The following is a 25,594-nucleotide window of genomic DNA, read 5'->3' on the forward strand; positions in this document are numbered from 1 at the left end:
TTTACCCCCTTCCCCCTAATGTGTACCCACACCTCCCTAAATATATAGCCCAAATTTGTTTCTGAAGTACATTTTCCTCCTATTTTGTTTTATTTCATTAGCATTCGAAACTTCACTTATCGAGTGTTTACTGGTTTCTAAACAAGTATCAAAACTTTGTACGTTAAATAAGAAGATTTTAATGGGACAGTTTAAATTACTTGTTCCAAATTTTTCCATTGGATGCTTATAAATTGTAATTTGGCTCATTGCATACCTTTTATTCGTGACGCTAGCCAGTGTCGTCAGCTTTAGGTGTAAAAGTAATGGACAGCGTCTGGCAAAAATATTGAATTTCGCACATGTGACCGTTTGACCTTGAAACTCGTGAAATTCTCAAGCTTTATGTAGAAATTAAATTTTGTCTGTTGAAGTCTGATAGATAGAATCTAGCTAATTGTTTTAGCCAGGTAAAGTTAAGAAGTCATTTTTAAGAACGAAAGAAACAAGTACTTTTGACTGTTTAAAAGTAGTTTTCAGGATTTTTCACAGATCTCTTCAAATATGTCCCTGTGGTTAACCTTTCTTGCCCTAGGCTATATACAATGGTGTAATCATGTGTGAAGATTCCTCCTGTGTAGGGAAAACTATAGTTGCCAAAGACAATTTCCATCAACTTCCTGTTCAATAATTTTCACACATAGCCTAATTGTTGCTACCATGACAATTGCCCCCCCCCCCCCCTTCATGGGCCCAGACCACTGTATATATAATTAGTAGTAAGTTTACCACAGATGTTCTTCATTCTTGGTGCAAACAAAAAGCTCCTCCCACTTCTTCATGCATTAGCCTAGCAGGTTAGTGAATATGTGTCAATCAATGAGAAATGGTTCAAAATTGTATTATTCATAATTGCAAAAGCAGAAAAAAAATTGATAAGCCAGCCAAGTGATTTGCAACTGTCCCATCTCACAGGTATGACTTAATTTATATACAAATTATGACTTAATCTATTATTTATATACAGTGGACTTAACTGATTGGCCTATGTAGGATTTCTAAAACAGGGGGTGGGGGGGTTGACGAAATTTGTTAAAATAAGTAAATTTTTTTCTTCTAATAACTGGCGGAATAGATATGATGGTTTCAGGGGCGGATCCAGGATTGTTTTAGGGGGGGGGGGGTTGCAAAACAGGTTGATCTGATAAACTTATGTTAGGAGCAAGCTTAATTAATGCAAACTTGCGTTAATTATGTAAATTACAATCAAGAGATGTACCTATCAAGGAAAATAAACTAGCAAGTAATTATTTTAGTTTTAGTAGTTTAAATATTTGATTAGGCTATCTCTTTTTTTGAACAAAGGGGCAAATTTTTTTTTTGTGTTTGATTATCTCCTTAATGAGCTCCTCAGTACTACAGACAATAAAAATCAAACCAATATCAATAAACATATGTGAAAAGTGGAAGTGACTATATTTAATTTAGCTGCAAGTCTACATTCATGTGCACCATGTAATTTCCCTTTGAGAAAAAATTGATAAAACTTTTAAAACTGAAATATCAATGCAAAGTGCCAAATATCATAATCAAATGTCATTGTGTTATGGCATTGTTCATTGTAAATTCATTCTTTGTCTTTCTTTCCATTCTCAAACCAATGTTATATCTACTTTTGCATTATTACAGCCCACTATAAATACATTTATATAAATTTATATGTAGTGTTACAGCCATACCAATTATTCTCCTTTCCTTTTTATTCTTTAATAGTAATTTCTGGTTGTTTTTAGTTCAAGTTATTGTGGGCTTCTATTTCTACTGATCTTAAGTTTAATATGGCCTTTACTTTTCTTTAAAAAAAACTATCTTTTTCTTAAAGTTTTAGTAGTATATATATATATATATATATATATATATATATATATATATATATATATATATATATATATATATATATATATATATATATATATATATATATTTATTTATATTGGTGCATACAAATAGCTCCTCTCATTTGATCTGCCATCAGCAGTCAAATTTCCCTGGAACACATATTTTGACAGAAACTTTCTCAAAATGCCTTTGAAACCAACTTGACTCTTTGAAACCTACTTTTAATTCCTAAAAACATCTAATAATAACATTTACCAATTTTCATATATGTATTGAAGTAAAGTAATTTAAAATTAGTTTCTTAGCAAAATAGGTCTTAGTTTCTTAGCACAAAATAGGTTGATCCAATAAACTTACATTAGGAGCAAGTTTAATTAATGCAAACTTGTGTTAATTATGTAAATTACAATCTAGAGATGTACCTATCAAGGAAAATAAACTAGCAAGTAATTATTTTAGTTTTAGTAGTTTAAATATTTGGTTATCTCTTTTTTTGAACAATGGGGCAAAATTTTTTTTTTTTTTATTATCTCCTTAATGAGCTCCTCAGTACTACAGACAATAAAAATCAAACCAATATCAATAAACATATGTGAAAAGTGGAAGTGACTATATTTAATTTAGCTGCAAGTCTACATTCATGCCCACCATGTAATTTCCCTTTGAGAAAAAATTGATAAAACTTTTAAAACTGAAATATCAATGCAAAGTGCCAAATATCATAATCAAATGTCATTGTGTTATGGCATTGTTCTAATAGAACTTATTTTTAACTTGATTATGATTGTAAATTCATTCTTTATCTTTCTTTCCATTCTTAAACCAATGTTATATTTACCTTTTGCTTTATTACAGCCAACTGTATATACATTTATATAAATTTATATGCAGTGTTATAGCCATACCAATTATTCTCCTTTCCTTTCTTTATTCTTTAATAATAATTTCTGGTTGTTTTGAGTTTGAGTTATTGTAGGCTTCTATTTCTACTGATCTTAAGTTTAATATGGCCTTTACTTTTCTTCAAGAAAAACTTTCTTTTTCTTAAAGTTTTTGTAGTATGTATATATATATACAAGGTATATATATATATATACGGTATATATATATATACAGTATAACGGTATATATATATATATATATATATATATATATATATATATATATATATATATATATATATATATATATATATATATATATATATATATATATATATATATATATATATATATGATCTGCCATTAGCAGTCCAATTACCCTGGAACACATATTTTGGTAGAAACTTTCTCAAAATGCCTTTAAAACCAACTCAATGCTTTGAAACCTACGTAATTCCTATAAACATCTGAATTAATTAAATATATATTTATATCAGCATTTACAAACAGCTCCTCTCATTAGATCTGCAATCACTGGTCCAATTACCCTGGAACACATATTTTGGCTGAAACTTTCTCAAAATGCCTTTGAAACCAACTTGAGACTTTGAAAAATACTTTTAATTCCTAAAAACATCTAACAATAACATTGCATTACTAATTACCGATTTTCATAAATGTATTGGAATAAATTAATTTAAAATTAGTTTCTTCAAAATTTAGTGTTCCAACATTGAAGCCAAGTTTTGGGTTCAAGAGAAATCTGACTTGTCTACCTGTGAAAAGATCTAATGTCACTTATGTTTCTATGTTCTCTGGAGCACTCGCACCTCGGTCTGGGTTTTTAGAATGGGCGAGATAGGGAAAGATCATACTGCCTATTATATATACAGTGGCCCAGACACAGCCCTATGCTATGTAAAAAACGGTAAATATTTACCAAATCATATTATTGAGTTACAACTAAAGTGAATATACCACTCGATGCCTTTTTTTATGCTCTTTACGAATATAATGATCATTTTGTCTGAATTTTAGCCCCCACCCCTACACATACCAATTCAGGGTATATATTTGCACATTAGGGGGGGGGGGGCAAAGTTCAAACTTACCTCTCATTTACACCAGAAATGAAGTTACCCCCACCCCCCTAATGTGCAAATATATGCTGTGAATTGGTATTAATAGGGGTGGGGGCTAAAATTCACTTCCAACAAAAATGATTATTATATTTGTAAAGAGCATAAAAAAGGGCATTGATTGGTATATTCACTTTAGTTGTAACTCAATAATATAATTTGGTAAATATTTACCTAAAAAGACTTGTAAAGAAGACATTATGCTATCAAGATTATTGGTTTGTATTATGCAAAGAGTTTTTATTAGGCTAGGCTACCCTGTTTTTATTGTTTTTTTCTATTTCAATCCATGTTTTTCAACTGTTTTTAAATAACATATTTATCCAACAGCTCTCATTCTTTCACAGTAACATGGTGCTATAGGTCAGGTAAAAAATTAAAATTTCTATTTAACAGAGATTTGTCAACAGTTTTTTCCTTTTGTTATGGTATTTTATTTTTGCATATATTGTCAATTTGTTATATATTGTATAGTTATCTTATTATATGCAGTATACTCCAGTAGACCATGGGTAGCCCATATTTCCCCCACCCCTCCTCTGTCATATCCTTTCTGAAAAAGTGGTAACTATAGTTCATGTAGTAAGCATTTCAAATTAAAATGCAAGACTTTTGATTGTCTTTGTGTAAAAAAAGGCAAAGGCAATAATAAATATTAATAGTACTGAATTTAGAAGACTTTGATCAAAGGGAATGCTCTATTATCTTCCAATATTTGGATCCTAGGAACCAATTGTATTTGATTCTAATGAATCTGGAAGGGGATATAGTAGGAGTGCCATATTTGAAAATTTAAGTTGAGCAAAACCAATACAAAATCCTGATGCTTTTCCCTGAAATCTGTGGCAAAGAGAATTAACCACAAAATCTTGACATTCTTCTTTGGTAAATAATTGCATTTTGGATGCTATAGTATTGAAGACATGAGTGACACCATTTTTGACTGTGGTTATAATTGGTTTCATAGCACCATTGGTAACTGACATGACTGTATTTCAGACAATAGTGCTATTTATGACAATTTATTTCAAAGTGAGAACAATATTTTTTGTTAAGTATTATCAAATTAAGAGGTAGTTTATTTGGTAAAAGTGAGGGGGGTGAAAGTTAGGCCACTGCATTGGATATTAGAGACTATATTACCAAAGCATGTACAGCATTTTATACATTCCTTCTCTTGTGCTTGCACAAGAACAGGAAAGGAAAAGTTTGATTAAGTATCTGGTCCTCCTTGTGGAAAGGAAAAAAAGTTATGTTTTTCCAATAGTGCCTTCCATAATACCCAGACAAATTCACTTTCCCCTCCTTAGTCCTTGCCTCAATGTTCTGCTTCAACAACAGTCTCCATTTTACCCCAATACAGTTTTCAGAAAGATAGGGAAGACCCCCCCCCCCCCCAACATAATTTATATGCTACATAACTGATTCTCCTCTCTACATTTTCTCTCCCCCCCCTTTTTGACCACTCATTGTGTAAAATTTATTTTGCTAATTTTGGCCATTATATTTGTACAGTCTAATTTTTTTTTACTAAATTCCCTGAAATTTTTTGTCCTCAAAAGGAAAATTAGTGAACCGTTCCAACAGTTTCCCTCTTCCTCATCAGCTATACCATTTCCTTTATTTACTATCTCTGTGTTTTTTTTTTTACTGGTTTAATTTCTTTTTAAATTCTAATAATTTTTATAATATTTTAATCTTTTTTGCATATTGACTCATGTACTGTCTTTTCTTCCTTTTTTTTAACCAGTCTTATTATATTTTTTTTTTTTCTGTGTTTGATTTTAAGTTTGTCTCTGAAAAAGAGATTCAGCCCATCTTGGCTTATGATAGTTATTTTTGAAAATTAAGCTTATCTTATATTAAAAAAAAATCATTGTCTTAGAAGTTAATATTTAGCCTACCTCGTAGATTTGGTATGAACCACTTGTTAGCTATTTATGAGATCTTTTTGTTTATTCTAATAGTCTAATTTTTGTATTCTACTTATCTATTTTAATGTATTTTCTGATGTTTTTTATTATTTTTAATCATTTTGGCATGTTGACTCACATACATTCTTTTTTATCTTTTTTTAACCAATCTTATCATATTTTTTTGCTGTGTTTGTTTTAAGTTTGTCTCTGAAATGGGAATTCTGCCCATCTGGACTTGTGGTAGTAATTTATTAGAATGAAAATTATCTTTAGCAAAGAAATTGTCATCCAAGAAGTGATTATATATCCTACATTCAATACAAACCACCTGTTAGCTGTTCATTAGTTCTTTTAATTTTGTAAAAAAGAAGCAATGTACTTAAGTTTATAGGAAACTAACTAGAACATATTACTGAATTATATTTTAGTTTCAGAGTTGATACATAGAAGACTGAAGTCTTGACACTTGCTTTGTCTTATTCCCATAATGTTGCCACCATTTGACACTAGCATGATTCTGGATGCTCTGTCATCAACTGAATCTAGAAGGTAATTTCTTAAAACATCTTAAAAATGTTAAGATTTCTTAATTTTGTCTGGTTATGTTTATAAGGCATGCACCTAGGGGGGGGGGGGTAATAGAAAATACTATAGATTTCAAATAAGCCTCTTTGTGTCTCAAATGTACATAAAGTGAGCTTGTGGTGAGAATATTTGAACACAACTATTTTATGATAATTGAAAATAATGCATTTAGCTTTAGAAAAGTGTTCGATTTTGAATCATTGTATATGGGGTGTCCTAACACTGTATATGCCAATAACAACATTTTTTATGACATTTAGAAGCCTAGACAATGTGAGAAGTATCAGAGTGATAAATAGGGAAATATTAATGTCAAAATGATGTTATTCATAAAATCAAGTATTATAAATCTTAAAAAAAAAAAAAAAAAAAAAAAATTGAGCATTCATGCCACCTTATATTGGCTTCTAGTACTCATGAGTGCACCCAGTAATTTGGTCTGGTAGAAGAGGGTAGTCTAAAGCCTAGTTTTGCCTGATTCTCATCAAGTTATTCATTGTGCAAAAACAAGACCCAAAACTTTGATACTATTTTTATAATTCTTTCTGTAATAACTAACATAATTAATATTATCATGAAGAGGGGGGAGGGGTTTGCTGCTTAGTAGCATATTACTTTGCTCCTATAAGCAGTAGTTTAAAAGGAAGGATATTTTTATATTTTTAGTTATTAACATTAAAATTGTCCTAATTTAGATGCCTATTTTGATCAGTTTCTGTATTTTGTTCTGTGCTTTTTTTTATTATTGTATTTTAATATAACAATGTCATTGACTATCATGATAGTTTTTTTTTAAATACTTTTATTAATTGTTCCTCTTGTATGCGGTTTAAGTTGGCTCCTTTTTCTTCTTTTTTATGGTTCATATTTAAATAATTTTTCGAAATTTTCAATAAGGCTGTTACATAAAATAAATATTTTATAGTTTGTTGGGTATCATCAAAGGCTGTTTCCTCTTTATGAATGATTCACAAGTGTTCAAGTTGTGTCGTTTTTTACTTGATTTTCAGTGTAGTTGAAATAATGAAAGAAAAAAAGTGCCAGAGTATAATATATAGACTAGTATACACAAAAGACACTGCTGTTAGGTTTCTACATGGTAAAAATTTCAGGTTTACGTAGTATAATAACATGAAAATATATTATTTCTATTCCACTTAAAAATATAAATATTCAGGAGAGCAAAATGATTAGCAACAAATCCAAACATGGGAATTGAAGACAGCAATGACAAGGGTAGTATAGCATAAGAGCATGGTCAGTGGCGTCAATTGGGGGGAGGGGCATGTCCTCCCTAGATTCTTTCGATAGATTTTGAAAAAATAACCTTTTTTGGGGTATTTTCATAGGAAAATATGTTTTTTTGCATTTTCATTGAATCAAACTAAAAGAAAGACAAATCCTCCCCCTAGGATTTGAAAAGCACAGTTTACCCCTCCCTCCAAATTTGCGGTATTGGAGAAACCAAGAGTGGACATGCTTGAAATTTTGCAATGCAATCACTTAAGTGTATTTCAGGAGGCAGGCTAGGGGACTGAGAGCCAAATGCTATAGTCCCAGTTTGGCTGGATATTTGGCTATTTTAGTGGTGGCAACAGAATTTGTCACTACTTGTGGCTCTCTATCTAAGGAGTGATACTTTTTAGTAACAATTGTTTTTTATATAAGAATGGGTGTATAAACTTTATGTCACCTGTTTTGTTTGCAATTTTTAATAGAATCTAGACTTTTATAAATCAAATGTGAAAAATTTCAGTGGAATTGAATTACCTTTTGAGGCTTGTTAATTAGGATTATCCTTGGTTTGCAACAGTTAACAATTTGCCTTTTTAGTACACTGGACAGATAACAAGAGAGCTGTGTAAAGATTTCTTTTTATATCCTAGTTAGGAATTTTACCACTAAATCAGCCCTATTCTGGTTCAAGGTTGCCTCCACACTGGTGCCAAATACCTGGTACTACTTTTGCCAAATGCTGTTGCAAAATCAAAAAGCTTTTAATAAATGATCAAACTTTCAGTTATGAAACAAAGGGATTTAGCTGATTATAACTAATTTCTGGAATTGAATTTGAAATCTTATTCAGTATTTTCAAAAAGAGTACTGAAAATCTTAATTTGAGGGCTGTGGGGTAAGGGATTTTAATGGGAGGATAATATGAAAAATTTTAATGGGAGAGTTAAAGAACACTTTCTCTAAAAAATGTGTTATCCTCTTATCCTCTTAATTTGTAACTCGGCTGATTAGAATATCACTAAAATATTTTTTAAAAAATATTTTTTTTGTCTTTTAATAAAATATTTTTTATTGCTTAATTTATTTTTCCTTTTGTTCTGTCTCATATATTATGTTGTAATAAAGGTTATGTTCTAATGATTCTTTTTTTGTATTTAAGGCATGCTTTTCGGAGTGGATTTGGAACTGGTAGCTTGATGAACGTTCGAGCCCGGGTAGAAAGGCAAAGTTCAATCACAGAACCAGATATTGAATCTGTTCTTAAAGTCGGAAACTACAGTGATACTGTGAACCAGCTTGATATGTACTATGGCTTAGGTAAAGACCACACAGTTTGGGGTGCCAATTCATGAAAATATAGGAAAGGGGGGGGGGGAGACAGGAAATTTTCTTCGCTTTTTTAAAAAGAAAGATCCATAAAAGTATATACCGTATCAATATCTAGGGGGGGGGGGTATATTTTAAATGAAAATATGAAAAGGATTATTCTTAAAATCTAAGGGCGGCAATAGACCCAACTACCCCCTTTCCAGATTGGCGCCCTTACACGCCGTTGACTGTGTATTTATATGCTACTTAGAAGGGTCACTGTTAAAGTAAATCAGGACATTTGTTTTACAATTTCGAAGTGCTTCAATTTCAGATACGAAAACCTTTATCAACAGAAAGATAAAATTCAACACGAAGGTGTTATCAAAAATATCCATCTTACATGAGATCTTTTTGAAATCAGCAAACCAATGTTCAAACTCATTTTGAGGTTGTATTAATGCACTTTCCATTTTAGTATTTTGCCAAACAAAATTTATACCAGCTTCTTCTGCTTTCTAGCAATTTTCTTTTCTTCTTTTTCAAGCTGAAGTTTGACAGAGTATCAGTCAGAGCTTTTCAAGTTCCTTTCTTAAGTCCTTGACTGTGTTGGGTAGAGGGTGACTTTGCTTTGAGGAATGAGACTTGCTTGTTCCGGTATAACTGGTTCTTGGTTGAAACAGGAACGGATGAGCTCTGAGCTTCTTCATTGTTCACCTACACCTCAGGGTCTTCAGGCTGACATAGGATGTCATTTTCAGGACTAATTGGGGCAGGTTCATCAGGATAAGGGTGAACAGGCCTGTCAGTGATAAAAAAGGTAAGAAAATCTTCTTGTGTGAAGATTTCAGGATTGTACAGCCATATTCCAGTTTTCTCAAAGCTCCTCATGATTTTATTTGTGATGAACAATAGAGGAAGACTTCATCTAACAAGAGAAGCAATGCCATATATTGATGAGGTCCTCCTAGGATTAGACAGCATCCAGTTATCTGCAGGCTCATTGTATTAGCACTTGATGAGAAAGTACACACTAACAGCTAGTGGTCTTAGCCAAGTGGATGGTGTGCTGGATAAGGAATCTTTTGTTCAAAAGGGCGAAGGTCTGATTCCTGGCGTCGCCAGTTATTTGGTTTGGGCAGTGGCGTGACTCTGTATGCTCAGCCAGAGTTATCCCAGCTCTAAATGGGTACCTAGAGAAATCTGGTGAAGGTAAGCAGGAAGGGTGTGAGAAAGCACAGGATGGCTGGCCCCATCTCTCCATCACACTTCCTGGCTGAAGGGCCTTGAGACGGAGACCAGCACCGCCGGTTTGGACTTTAAGAAGTCTAGTGCTGTATCCTTTACCTTTTTCTTTCTTACCTAACAGCTAAAGCTTGTGGCTGACGTTAAGCGTGATTCCTGAATCTTTTACAAACTGGACAACTTATAGGGAGATATGAGAGTCATGGCTATCTAAGATTAGAAGCTTGGGACTCTCTTGAGATGCATTTGAAATATCCTTGAGGTGATAAATGTATTTCAAAAATACATCTTGATTGATCCAACCTGATTGCGAGGCTCCACCTGCTGAGTTTGTTGGAGTGCCAGTTAGCACGTAAAGCTGAAAATTTTTTCTTGGAAATATAAAGTAAGGTGGTAAATAAAAAACTGATTGCAGAAACAGTCCCGACCATGGCCACAAGGACACCTCTCTCTGAGGATGTTGCCTTGCACACTATGATCTGACTCCTCTCCCCAAACACCTTAGAAGGAACGTGAACTGTGGTCACAGAATATTTGTCACCGTTGTATATTTCACTTGCAGTCAAAGGAAGCTTTTCTAGAACTGACTTCATGTCTGAGAAGAACTGTTCAATGTTGACCCTGTTAAAGCTCGTTGCTTGACCCTAGCTTGTGGGTTCAGGCTTGCGTACTGACAGTTTTAATTTATAAATACTAACTGCTTGCAGAAACAGTCCTGACCATGGTCACAAGGACACCTCTCTCTGAGGCTGTCGCCTTGCACATTACGATCTGACCCCTCTCCCCAAGCACCTTAGAAAGAACCAGTGGTCACAGAATTTTTGTCACAGTTGTATGCGTCGCTTGTAGTCAAAGGAAGCTTTTCTAGAACTGACAGGTTTGAGAAGAACTGTTCAATGTTGACCCTGTTAAAGCTCGTTGCTTGACCCTAGCTTTTGGGTTCAGGCTTGCGCAGTGATAGTTTTTAATTTCGAGCCCGAAAGCCTACCAGCCACTCTATCCCTGCCTCTTTGGCATTGCTCCAGTTCTGAGGGATTGTCTTGTTGTATGCTATAGCAAAGTAGCTGATGCATTCAAAGTTACATGCACTGACAATTGCAGTTACAAGTAGTTTTGGTTGCAGTGGCAATCTGTCACAGTCAAAAGTATTTGCTGTTGCAAGTAATCACAAATTCAAACAGCTAAAAGCAGTCACAGTTTGAAAAATTCATAATAGCAGAAGTACTAATTGCATGAGTAGTAGTTCTAGTAGCCCTCAAAGGTTCAGTTTATTGCTTTCAGCTGTTCCTAAGATATTGTTCATATGTCCTTTCGATGATCTGCATTCATAGAGTGTATTTTGATTTTGTTCAATATACACTGCAGTATCCCCTAATAGTTTCATCTCTATGCCCTTAGCCATCCCAGATATATTACAGATAGGCCATTTTAACATACATATTTAGTTATAAATCACCTTCAATCGGTCCTGAAGCTTCAACTTAATACCTTTATTTGTTCCTGAGATGTTGTAATATGCCCTTATGACAAACTGAGATTGATATGGTGTCTTTTGATTTAGTTTAACATCTCCAATAATATGCTCTAAAAGTTTGAACGTATCTCCCTCTTTTTTCTTGGGATACTGCACATACACTCTTTTGACAATCTGGATATGTATTGTACATTTTGATTTAGTTTTCCTCCCCCTATAGTTTCACTGAAAGTTTAAACTTGATACCTTATTCTTTTCCTGAGACAATGTATCTATGCTTCTTTGACAACCTGGATGTACTTAAACCTTTCAGAAGAAAGAAAAAATCTCGATTTTGTCAATGGATGTCATCTGGTACACACTGGAATATGTCCCAGTGTGTAGGCTACCATTTTTTCTGTCACACTATATGCCAGATGAGACCCATCTACAAATCAAGCGTTACTTCTCCTTCTGAATATTTTGCCTCGAGATGGCCGCGCAATATGACCAGATACTTTGGCTTTCATTTGTTACCACAAGCAATGAATTTTACTGAGCTAAAAAAGAATAAAAACAGAAAATCTACAGAAAAATATTGTTGGGAGGGTATATCCAGAGCTTTGAGGTAGGTTTACTCAAAAACAAAATTATAACATACCAAAATAATGTATGGTCTGTATGGTTGAAACTCAACCGAACTATGCTAGATGGTGTTTACAGATTTTTTTGAGAATGCTAGATGTCGCCCCCTTTCACTCTGTTGCGTATTTGTATGGTGTTAATATGGTCCATCAGGTGCGTCGCGGCGAGGATTTTGCGGGCCGCATGCGGCCCATGCTGTTAATGATAATTCCTAATGTGAAGGAGCAAAATTCTTTCATATTGTACAAAAGAACAGTTTCATTTTCTTCGCATACAGAGTTTGTCATTGCCCTACATCGGTTTCTTGTATGTTTTAATTGTATATTTTATTTTTTTCCCTCTTTCTGCTGATAAAGGCTTCTGGGTCTGAAACCGAAATATTTGAGTTTAATAGTTTTATCTACCGCCCTAATGAAAGGTTTTACCTGCTGTTTTACACTTGTATATTTCTAATTTGTTTATTTCATCTGAAATAAATATTTGTCGTAAGTGAACATTGTGATGAGCGCATCTTGAAATCAGAACCCCGGAGTCTTGGGATATTGCTGTCCGATTCTGACTCTAGCTCTTTATTATCCCTGCTTCGTAGTTTTACGTATAACTTCGTATAAGTTTTACGTATAGTAACTTCGTATAACTTCGTTTTGAGAAATTTTAAGTCTGGATGCGCTCAAAATTCAAAACGAGTTTGGTTTCGAGTTTAATATGTTGAAATTAATAAGATTACTGGGTCCCGGCGCTTACCCCTTCGAAAAACACCCCCCCCCCTCATAGCTTTAAAACAGCCTATGAATTTCACTGTTTTCTTTATTTGTAATTCAATAACTCAATGAAATGTGTATTTTTGAAAACCATAGTCATAACAGAGACGCAATCACTAATGTGAGTACCACGAGAAAGGTGAATGACACAGTGGAAGCATGTTGAATAAAGTCAAAGTTCAAAGTTCATGTCCAATTTATCAGTTGATTGTTTTTTTCAGTCGATATTTGTCATAGTTTTCACTAGATGGCCTTATAAACCAACCTTTCTTTCAATCAGATTTTCTTGAATGGCATGTTTTGCTGTTAAGATATGGCTTGCTGTGAATGTCCCTCTTTGATATTACCATATTTAGAAGTATATAAGAGAAATGAGGACCCCATCTGGTCTGCTTCAGTTTGCAGCACTTTTTTTTTGGTGCGTTACTTACCCTGCTTACCCTTGGTGCTCTGCTTACCCTTGTTGAGTGCTTTTGTTGAACTCTTTAGCATGGCCCTGAATGTCGAAACAAATAAAAGACAATAGATACAACGACCACGCAACAAGTGGCTCCACAAACGAACTAGAGTTTAGAAGAGCCAAAGAAACCCAAATTTGTTTTCTCTAGATAAACCCTCCTTGATAAGATTTTATTATTATTTTTTATTTTTTTTTGTACCTATTTAGGTTTCCTTTATAAAGCTAAGAAACATAAGATAAAGTACCACAGCTGGCAAATATAATCAGAGCCGTTCAAAGGGGTGGGGAGCAACTGGTTCAGCTGCCCCGCTTGCCTTGGCGGGGGGGGGAGGGGCGAGTGTGTAGTTGTCCTCTTTGATCAAAATTTTCACTTTTATTCGGCTTTTTTTTACTTATATTTGGGCTGGGGGGGGGGGGGGCTGGAATTGATTTTTCCACGGGCATCACCAAGTCTAGGAACAGCTCTGAATGTAATGAGCAGGTGTTGTTTTTAGATTCTGAAGTAATTGAATACGCAAACTAGAAGGTATGACGGTCTCTAGCTGTTAGTTCACTCAATACCTCCATGTGTTGGATGGAACCAGACAATTTCTCTTTTTAGGCTCATACACTGTGAATCTTAAGTACGTTCTTGCACCGCTTTATAATTGCCTATTATGTTTTTTCTCTTATAGTTCTTTTCTTAATTAGTTCTTTACATATATGCCATATTACATAACTGTACAGAAACTGTCTTAACTATTTCTACTCCATTTGTTTACGTTCCTGGTTTTGCTTAAAACGCAAGATTGATGTGCTCATGTATTTATTTGTATCTTTTTATTTTAGTGAAAAGACAGCTGCTTCGATACCAAAGTCCAACTACCGGTTTGTTTCCTGCACAAGCACATAACAAAAAGGTTGGAAGTGTAAGAGACAGCATCTATTGCGCTGCTGCTGTTTGGGCCCTTTATCAGGCTTATAGGTACGTATAATTTGGTTATTTTCTGCAAAAACCTAGTATCTGTATACAAATTTGATTTCGAGTTGAGGATGAACCTTCCCTAATTTTGACACTACGAGTCCAATGATACAGTCAAAAATTTTCAATCAGCTGTAGTTTCTCAGATACGACCTAGTATCTACCTTGGGCTAAAACAGATTTTTACGGTTGTTCCCTGACAAAAACTAGCGTAGATGTACTAGAATGACAAAACTTAGCATCTACGCCCAGCAGAGGACATAGTAGCGAAAACGGGACGAAAAAAGAATTCAGAAAATCTATTGACGTCACACCGTATCTTCATCTATTTCTTCCCTACAATAGCGGAAGAAAATTTTTATTTTGAGGTTTTCACGATAGTTGACAAATACAGGTACTAGGTTTTTGATCAGGACAGCCAAAGTTCTTAGTTTATTCAAAGTGCTAGGTTTTGCAGGAAAACGAAATAAAACAATTAGGTTGCCGACACTTCGCGTAAGTTGTAATGAAATGAATTTTCCCTCGTAGACTACACGTTGTCTTAAAAATAGTAGGACAGGAAGTTCCTAATTTAACAAAATTGGTAAAAATGCAAAAAAGAAAAAAAAATCCTAAAATTTAGATTTTTTCTGTGAAAACCGCCCTAATAAAAGTAAAAAAGTGGAAAAGCAAGTTTTTGTGGAAAAGCCTTTACGAAATAATTTTATTCGATACATATAATGTTTTGGTTAGAAGTAGCCTAACCATGGTACCATGTGATGGCATGCCATTGTATGTTGCGTGTACAGTCAAGTGTAAACATGGCACCCTGACCCCAAAGTCCTCCGCTGAAAGCCAAGGCTCAGTTAATTGATTATTAATTAGTTATTTCAGTTAGCCAGTTACTATTTAAAATGTTAGTTAATCATTTATTTCTGATAATGCTAATTTTCAAGGTCGCTTTCAGTCGAGTGGCCTGAAACCTCTAAAAAAAAATCGCTCACTTTGCTAGAAAATCACATGTAATGACAACTGTACGCACATAACTTTTTCCCCCCACCCTGGGTAGATACTGATTGAAAAAATTTAGACTAGAGACGAAGCTTCTAAAGGGAAATCTTACTGGAGCTCTCCCTTCATTTCTCTTTTTTCCTAGAATGTGCTAATTTTCAAAAGTTTTTGTACTCGAAAAATTCTATTTTCTTTGTTGAAGTGCTCTCGAGTACTACTTTTTTTTTTAACGTTGAGAATAAAAACGCTTCTAAATTTAAAATAAAGAAAAACTAGCAAAGCAGACAGCAAAAAAGGAAATTTACGTTAGGAAATTTAAAAAAAAAGGAAATTTAAAAAAAGTGGAAATTTAAAAAGGAAAATAAACGTAAAAAATTCAGTCGTACAGGTAAAACACTGCAGGGGATTAATAGGTGTTGCAACCCTCTCATACCTGCAGAGGGTTGCAACCCTCTCTCATCTGTTTTTTTCTAACCTGATTCCTTTGCCTCTGAGATGTCCTTGGGTTCGCTTCATTTGTTGTAGGAGATAACATAGTACGTGACTCCTTGATATAGCCAGAGCCAGCCAGACTGGCAAGTCAAGCAAGAGCTTTTATCTACTTTTTTTTTACATCTGTAATGGGTGGTTCACGCGTTGTCGATACAGTGCCCAGACCAACCTTCATAACTACTCTATAGCTCTCGAAAAGAAATCCACTACCGACCAGGGTTAACAAATCTGACGAATGATAGAAGAGATCCAAGGAGAAATTTTTAAATGGTGAAGCTGAAAAACCATTAACTTATTTAGTTAACAATAAGTCGACTAGACACAAAAGCATTGCCTACACAAGGAATTTGAATTAGTCACTTCCAAAAATTTCTGTAAAGACAAAACGCTAAAATTCTTGTCTGAAGAAACAAGGGGCTGGAGAGGGGGATGGGTTAGTGGCGACACTACTCTCATTTTGGCCAATTTCTATCTGTTCTGAGTTCAATATTTGGTGTTTTTGTGTCGCAGAACAACAATACTGTTATCGTTGCTATGGACAGATCCGCAAAACTGATTCGAGGTTGAGGTAACATTACACCCCGCAAAAAAAAAAGAAAAAATGTATAACACTATGTATAACAATGTATAACATAGCCGCTGGGTTGTTTGTGCCCCCGTGGGGGGGATTCTGAGATAAAGCTTACCTATCTCTGTTTTTCCTCTGCAGAGGAGTGAATTTGATAGCTTAGGGTCTTTTCCACTGATTAATTACAAAACTTTTTCCACAAAATAAGCATTTCAAACAAAAGTAAAAAACTTCATTAAACCAAAATTAACTAAAAATAAAACTACATAATCTACTAACCATGAAACTACCACAAATCCCCACTACTGATTAAATGAAATACCAACCAAACAGAAATTACAGTAAATAACTGACCCAATCTCAAAAGGAGACCACATTAACCTAAGTAGGGCTCAAAATCCCTGTGCCTTCCCAAGGCCAGAACACGATTCTGGCACTTTACTGAAAAAATATAAATGTTTTTATTTTTATAATTTTAATAAATCAGATAATATTAACACTTTGATTACTAAATATCAGTATATGTATATTAAACTGACAATGCACATTCATTGTATTTTTTTCAGTAAGTTAAAAAAATTTCGACTATTAAAAAGGGCAACAGCCCTTTGAATTTCCAATCGAATGAGCCTTTTTCAAGTTTCTACGAAAAAGCTTTCAATAAAAACCTCATATACCCCCAAGGCATAAATTACAACCCTTGCCTTGAGGGCTGTGGGGGAATGTAATCCTCAAAGATATAATTTCCGGACCTTTCAACTACTTTCAACAAAATGGCTATATCAAAATTTTGATCGGAAATGTTTGGATAAATGGTGGACGTGGAAGGGGGGTTAGTTGCCCTCCAATCACTCGACTACTAAAAAGGGCACTAGCCATTTCAATTTCCAATCAAATGAGCCCTTTTTGAAGTTTTTACGACAACGCTTTCTATAAAAATCTTATATGCCCCCAGGGCATAACTTATAACCCTTGCCATGAGGGCTGTGGGGGGTTTGTCATCCTCGAAGACCGAATTTCCAGAACTTTCAACCTCGTTGAACAAAATGGGTATCTCAAAATTTTGATTGGGTGTGTTTGGGGAAATGGTAGGCGTGAGAGGGGGTTTAGTTGCCCTCCAAGCACTTTTGACTATTAAAAAGGGTACTAGCCCTTTGAATTTCCAATCGAATGAGCCTTTTTTGAAGTTTCTACTACAATGCTTTCTATAAATACCTTATATGCCCCCAGGGCATAACTTACAACCCTTGCATTGAGGGCTGTGGGGGAGTGTCCTCCTCAATGACATAAATTCTATTTGGAAATCAACTACGTTGATCAAAATGGCTATCTCAAAATTTTGATTGGATGTGTTTTGGGAAATGGTGGGCGTGGAAGGGGTGTTGGTTGCCTTCCAACCACTTTCGACTATTAAAAAGTCCACAAGCCACTCCAATTTCCAGTCGAATGAGCCCTTTTAAAATTTTTTACTACAACTCCTTCGAGACGAAGTGCCCTGGTGTAAAGAAATACATAATACGTTGTGCCAACATCTTTCTTTACTTAGGCAGCGCGATTGCGCTGCCTATGATAAACTGGACAGTAAATACAAAATCTGGATTGTAATTTTCTGTTCCACTGGCAATCTAGATCACGACATTGTTGCTTCACTGACAACAGGGACCATTAGTTTGTAATCTAGATTGTGAATCTGACAACTCAGCTCGAAGAAAGTACTGTGGATTTGGATTGTTTATTTTTCGGGGTCGCGGGTTGTTTTTTTTTTTTTTTTTTATTTATTTAGCTTTTCCACAGTTTGTAATTCAGTAACTCAGTTATATAAACCGATTTTATAAACTTAGCTCCACCGATAATTCCGAATCCTGTCTCAATAATCCTTTTTGTCAGTGGAAAACAACTTTGACTTGAAAGACAAGTTTTAAATATGAATTTTGGGTTTTGCTGGTCCATTTGCCCTGGATAGTGGTTTATAAAACTTAACTGTTCCACAGTTACACAGTTCAATTTTGTCCCAAGAATCTGGTTTGTCAGAGGAAGAAGCCTTTTGTACATTCTTTGGCTAATCCTTGCACGGCACTTCCTCTGGGCAATTAATTTATATCTTTTTTATGCAGGCGTATAGATGATGATAGAGGTAAATCTTATGAGCTTGGTCAATCAGCTGTAAAATGTATAAGAGGAATATTGTCCTGCTGGTTTCGTGAAACGTCAAAAGTGGAAAAATTTAAGTCTAGTCAACGTGTGGAGTATGCACTTCACACTTACTTTGACTTGGCGACAGGTGCGGAGCTTTCGCCAGAGGAGTTTACCTTCAAAGAAGGGAAAAATAACTTACAGGTAAGATTGTGTTGACCGCTACGGTATATTTAATAGAATTTACTAGTAAAGCTGTGCCTAATTCTATTTTATTGAAGATTACTCTTAGACCTTAAATCCGCCTGTGCTTCTAGAGGACTCAGGAAATCAAGAACGAACCGCTAATCTTCCCGTTGATTTTCTGCTGCCAGTATGTCCTCTAATAGAAGTTGGACTGGCGTTTGCAAGTTATATAGGTCTGTTTGGCATATCTGTCGTTGTTGTTTCTGGATCGGCCTCTGCGACACGGACCTGTTACTGCTAGCGGAGCACTGCATTTGGTAGCCAGGGATATTTCAGAGGTAGTACATGACCGAGGTACCTTCATTGGCGATTTCTTGTGATATATATCACAAGAGATTAGTCCGACTTGATACGGATGGATTGGTTAGTCATCCTCTCGTGCCTGTGAATACTGAGGATTCTTTGGAGACATGAGTTCTCGAAAGCTAGTATTCCTTTGTCTTGTTCCTGTTCAGATGTCGGGTTTTGGTTGCGTGAAGTAGAACTGACATACCATTGTTTTTGAAAAGTCACAGTTTTAGCCGTTGAGAGAGCTTTGGCACCGCCAAACTGTTAGTATTCTATTATAGGCTCCATTAGTTTGAATAATTCCTGTGTGCAATTGTTTTGTTGTCAGTCCAGTGTTTTCAATTATGCTTACAAGGTTTTCGAAATGGACTGCTTACTCTATATGTTGTTCTCATCATGTGGTTCATCAATATTATTAATGATGCACTTTAATAACTAATATATAAGGATTTAATAACAAAGAGTTAAGGCTTTAGCTAAAGCCTTAAGGATTTAAAGATTTAAAACTTGTCTCAGTTTTCAATTTAATATTTGGTTAAATAGTTGATACAAATTTAGTCATACAAATCGATAAGCCCATCGTAATTTTTTTTACTTATCAAAAATTTCCACATGAATATAATTCCCTTTGAAGAGAAAATGTTCTCTATCTGCCTGCAATTTATTTTAAATTGCTGGTAACAATTTACAATAAACTGCCTGCAATTTAAAGAGACTACCTCCTGTTTACAAATAGCTTGTGAGTCAGGTCACAGATCAAACGTTCAAAAGTAAACAATTTTCAAGTGTAGTCAGTGTGTGGAGTATGGTCTTCATACTTACCTTGATCTGGCAACCCGTGCCGAGCTTTTGCCCGAAATTAAAAATAATTTACTGGCAAGATTGTGTTGACGCGGTAAGGTTTAAATTAAAATATTATTTATATGAAGTTAAGAAAAAACAGCTTCAGGAAAGAAATTCTTTGAAACCTTTCTGGTGATATGAGAGAAAAAGTGTACAAAGACAAATGCTGTATTTAATCAGTTTCAAATTAATATTTCTGAAGCATAGCTCCGTAACTTCTCCCGAGCTATTTAAGAAAATTATATTCGAAAACCTTGTTGTTTCTCAGTCGATGAACAGGAAATAAAGAAAAAAAAGCCTACTACCGCGAAGAATCTTCCAAAATAAAGCTTGAATACAAAGTTAGTTGACCTACCAATAAATGAGCTTCATCATTCTGCAATGTCACAACCTCAACAAATAACTTACATTAACTGAAATTGCACCTGCCAGAGATAGGATGATCCTGCAGTCGCCGGTCAGTGAAGATAGTATGTCGACTGATCAGGTGAGTCCTAAACTATTCGTGCTTGTTGCGCCATTCCTTATCAACTGATGATTTGAATGAATCAATATTGACGGAAGAAGCCGTATCCTGGTGTAATGAGTCCCATAGACTAACCACCCGATTGGAAAAGAATTTGCTACGCAGCCTTGTGTTGCCACACTTCTTTAAAAGTTTTCGAATTTCGACTAAATATTCAATTTTGGCGAAAAATTTTAATTATAATCCAACTTTCTAATTCTTAAGCCGAAAAACTGAAAAAGTGGGACGCTACCAATCTATTACAATAATATATATATATATATATATATATATATATATATATATATATATATATATATATATATATATATATATATATATATATATATATATATATATATATATATATACAATTTAACACCAATTTGCGGTTTATCGGGCTGGTGCTACACACCATATCTTGGTTAGGCCTGGGGACGATTTGAAGACGATTGGAAATTAAATATAAACAATTCACCTGAAAGTAAGGAGTTACATTAAAACTTAAAACAAAGAGAAGTTATTCCGTATATGAAGGGACGGTCCCCACCTCAACCTCTCATTCTTTATTCTAGTTTGACTTTTGTCACAATTCTTTAAAAATGACTGCTCAAACACAAGAGGCTGTGAATTGGAATGAGAAGTATTCTTAAAGCACTATAAAACATTAGCGTAAAGAAGGAGAGGTTCAGGAGGGTACAGCCTCCTCAATTTGCTCCTTACGTTCAATTGAAAAAACTTTTTACAACTGAAAATGACAGAATTACCTCCTTTCACATTGTTCAAGAATATACATAAGCGTGGAGCCAAAGAGATGAAGAGAGATTATTGAATAAGAGTGGTAGGATCCTCTCGTTCTTGAAAAATTATTTATTTGAAAGATACTTAGGATAAACTTTTCATGGCTGGGAAGCTTGAATTTCATAATCATATCCCCTCTCTTGCGGAGATAAATCAGTGTGGGTAGATTCAATAATTCAACCCGAGAGGTGTCAGGAATGTCACAGAGACAGACCTCTGATCAGTGCTGTAACTTACTTGAAGTACTTTTACTTCAAGTACTACTTAAGTAAAATTTTCAAGTACTTGTACTTGTAATTAAGTACAAATTCCACAGAGTACTTATTACTTTTACTTAAGTAAAAAATTGCAGCTACTTATTACTTCAAGTTGCAAATAAAAGTCAAGTACTGTTTCAAATACATTACGAGGAACCGTTCCATTTTTTTTTTTTTTTTTTTTTGCAATTTTTTAATTTTGTGGTTTTGGTGGGTGTGTGTTTAGTTTCGTACTTGCTGTGGTTTGCCGTTTCCGTCGAGCGCATTTCAGAAGAAGAAGAAACAAGGTGTCACAAAAAAAAATGGCTGACGCAGGCAAACAACAATTACCGTTTATTCTTCAAGGCAAATATTTTGCTGTAAAAGGAAAAATCGAAAAAGATGGCGCACTTAGTGCATGGTGCAAGAACTGTCCCAACAGGGTTCTCAAAGGACACCTGCATGCACCTTCAAATTTCCACAAACACTTGCGTGTAAGTCTCCTTGTCCTTTTTATGTCTTTTTGTACTTTTTTTCTCTCTTAAACTTTGACAGGTATCACCATACAGATAGCCCAGTAGTTTCCTTACAACACAACCTACACATCATACGCAATTTTAATCTGTTTGTTGTTTTGGTCTATTCGGATATCGTTCAGATTGGATTGAACAAACCTAGGCTAGAGTTGTGTAGCCTGGATCTCCTGTAGGCTAAGCTTACTGTTAATCCAGCATTATGAAATTAATGCACAATTTACCCCACACCTAGCTTGATTAACTTCACGTCAGGAGAAGAATGTTCAACGAACCAGAATGGGCCGAAATTAGTTGTGGTAGGCTAGGTGTCATTCAAAAGGGTCTCGGAACCAGCAACCAGCAGCTTTACATTTACGAAAACTAATGGATTGCTATGAGCCTTGGCTTCTCTGTGTTAATCTTGAGGCTAAGTTGTGTATTGAGATTGTTGTTTATGAGGCTGATTGGGATTGGAATAATGGTTATAGAATGTAGAATGCATATATAATTTTTGTTTTTGTGTGTGTTTTCCATTTGCAGAACTGCGCTCAGAACTTGCAGAACTTGCTAATTTGCAGAACTCAAAGGAAGTATCAAATTTTCTTGAACAAGTAGGCTAGCCTAGGCTATTTGATTAGGCTGAATATTTTAGCCATATGGATTGCTGAATGTTTTGAATGCATTGATAGTTAATAGTAGAGTCTAATGACAAATACACAATTTAGTTTAAGCATAGCCTAGGCTAATTCTAGAAAATACTGCCCAATCTTAAACACATGATCCTATAGGCCTTGTAGGATACAAAACCACTCAAACATAAATAGATTCAATCCCAGACATGTGCTGTAAAGAAAAAATAGGCTACTAGGGTTTGCTAACTTTTCTTTAAGCTTAATTTTCAGTATAAAAAAGTTTCTGAGATCAACTTGAGCTAATCCCAACAAGGTAATCTAAATCTATACATATGCAAGACTAAGAGCTTGCTTGGAAATATAGGCTCTATTTGAATCAAATTATGCTCGGTTGCTTGTCCAAAGTTAGTGATTATCCAAACACCAGGGGTGCTTGGATAATATACCCAGTTCTTCATCAGCAGCTGATGTGTATTACCAAATAAAGCTAGTTTAAAGAAAAATCAAACTGTTTTGTTAAGCCTAAAGGTGTATCTGGCTTTGTGGGGGAATAGACAAGGAAATAGAAAATCTAATGGTATATTTCCTTTTTTTCTTTATCTGATTTCTCCCCTTTAATAAATATTAGAGCTAAAAATATGTTTTGCTATTACTAGGCCTAGACTAGTCTATCCTTACAAAGCCTATCTTTAGTCTACTGAAAATTTCATTTTGCTGACCTAGCCCCATTTTCCATTTCCTGACTTGAAGTAAAATCAAGTAATTGGAAGCATTGCATCAAGCCACAATGTCCATTGGGCTTGTATAGCCTAAGCTTAATAGGCTTGCCTGCTTGTGATCTACTGATCCATCCATAATTAATACACCAGCATTCAAATATTCAATTAGATTTTCATCCACAAATATATTGTCAATTAGTGTTGCAGATTTCCCAGTAACTCATGTAAGGATAGTTATCAGTGGATATAGAAAAGAAGAAATTACTAAATTGAGAAAATCTGGACAATCTGAACTTTTAAGGAAGTCAGTATTGAAATCTCCCATTTGCACTTTATATTTAGGTTCACTATTCAAATTTTCCATTAAATTCTCCATCTCCCTAATAAAAATTTCATTTTATGATATTTTATATACTAAACCAATGGTGATTTTTAGGTGATTTATATACTAAACCAACAACTATATTTTTTTTTATCACAATTACATATTGTTGTATAGTCTAACCTTTATTTTCTGGGTTCTAGGCATTTTGTTGAGATTGAGAAGCTAGTATAGCAGGAATGTTAATTTTTCCCATTAAATTTAATGTATTAATAGGGAAATCCTTAGACCTAGGCTATTTGTTACATAGGCCAGATATCCCAGGCTACATACCTTATTGTATTTTCAGTTAACCTGCTTCCAGTTTAACTGCAGCTCAACTAATGCCTGGATATGTCCATAAGCTATTTACAAGTTTGATGATAGGCTAGTTGTTATATTACTATGTTTCTATATTGCTAACAACTCAGTTTATTTCTGGACAAATTTTCGGTTGATGTTGATGTTTCAACGATGCTGCAGAAACATGAGGGTTCATTGCTTTTTTGCAGAGGATGGTCCAAGTTTAAGCTGCAAAAAGGTTTTCTATGGTGATCATTGTAATCGTTGAATCTGCAGTAATGTGAAGGTTTGTTGTTATTGTGAAGGATCCACCAAACCCAGTCAGGAACTCGTATTTTGAGACTATTGCCGGATACAAGCAAGTTCACCTAATGAGAGGATATGTCTCTAGTTAGTAACTGTCTGAAATGAGATTATTCCCAAGTAAAGGAACCTTCCACTCAGGAGGAGAATGTGAAGATCTCCTCCTGAGAGGTATATGGCTGTACCTGGGACCTGGGAATCATTTCATTTTGGGCATTCACTGACAAGCAGGTGACAAGGGACATATCCTCACATTAGGTGAACTTCCCTCTATCAGGTGATGGTCTCAAAGTAGTTGAGTTCCTGACTGACAAAACCAAACCATCAAACCTTCAGAAAGTGATGGTTCATTCATATTTGTTATTCTTGTTATACTGCAGTTTCAATGTTCAGTGGATCCTGTGGAAAAGCAATGAGCCTTTGGATTTGATTCATATAGCAAAACTAAACATTATGTCTGCTTTCAGACGGCTCATCCTTCAACCTATGTTGAATTCTCCAAAGTGAACACTAGGAAAAAAGGAGGCGAGATGGAGATGAGCAGACCATTGATTCTGCTGATGACGCAACCGATGAAAGCATCCCCGAGCCTAAGCAAGAGGATACACCTTTTTCTTTCTTTGAAAAAAAGAAATGTACGAAAAAAAGGGCTGATGAGTTGATTATGAATTACATAGTGTCTGACATGCGCCCACTCTCTACAGTGGAAAGTCATGCATTTAAGCAAATGATTCTGGGGATAAACCCAAGTATCGGACCAATAATGTCAAGGAAAACTCTGGCCGGTAAAATTGATGAGTCTCTGTTAGTTGTAAAGAAAGAAATGATTCAGCTCTTTGAAAAAGTAGACTATGTCACTATGACGTGTGATATCTGGTCTTCTAATAATAAGAGCTTTATGGGAGTAACAGCTCATGTGTTAGATAGTCAAAACAAATTTGTGCCTATGTCGCTTGCAGTTAGAAGGTTTGCTGGAGCGCATACCTTCGACAGAATTTCAGACTTGCTGTTTGCAATATTTCGTGAATATGGTCTTGACAAGAATCTGAGCAAAATTCGGGCAATTGTAACAGACAATGCTTCAAACTTCGTCATAGCTTTTAAGGAGTTAGGAAAATCAAAGGAGCAAGAATCCAGCTCTGAGTTTGCAACCAGTGATAGTGACACACATGATGAATAAAGCATGGATTC

General features: G+C 34.8%; 1 protein-coding gene across 1 annotated transcript in view; it reads left to right on the forward strand.

Moving 5' to 3' along the window:
- The first annotated feature begins 322 nt into the window (after positions 1 to 322).
- Positions 323 to 25,594, forward strand: part of LOC148945509 (putative phosphorylase b kinase regulatory subunit beta) — a 152,442-nt gene continuing 127,170 nt past the window's right edge. Inside the window, exons 1-5 of the mRNA XM_089099598.1 lie at positions 323 to 449; positions 6,243 to 6,363; positions 8,795 to 8,952; positions 14,336 to 14,471; positions 18,633 to 18,855. Of these exons, the coding sequence (XP_088955724.1) occupies positions 6,302 to 6,363; positions 8,795 to 8,952; positions 14,336 to 14,471; positions 18,633 to 18,855 (579 nt within the window). The 5' untranslated portion in view covers positions 323 to 449; positions 6,243 to 6,301. The remainder of the gene's footprint in view (positions 450 to 6,242; positions 6,364 to 8,794; positions 8,953 to 14,335; positions 14,472 to 18,632; positions 18,856 to 25,594) is intronic.

The sequence above is a fragment of the Artemia sp. Qi Xiang Cuo genome, chromosome 13 (assembly GCF_049724085.1).
Source record: "Artemia sp. Qi Xiang Cuo chromosome 13, ASM4972408v1, whole genome shotgun sequence".
Classification (NCBI taxonomy): Eukaryota; Metazoa; Arthropoda; class Branchiopoda; order Anostraca; family Artemiidae; genus Artemia; species Artemia sp. Qi Xiang Cuo.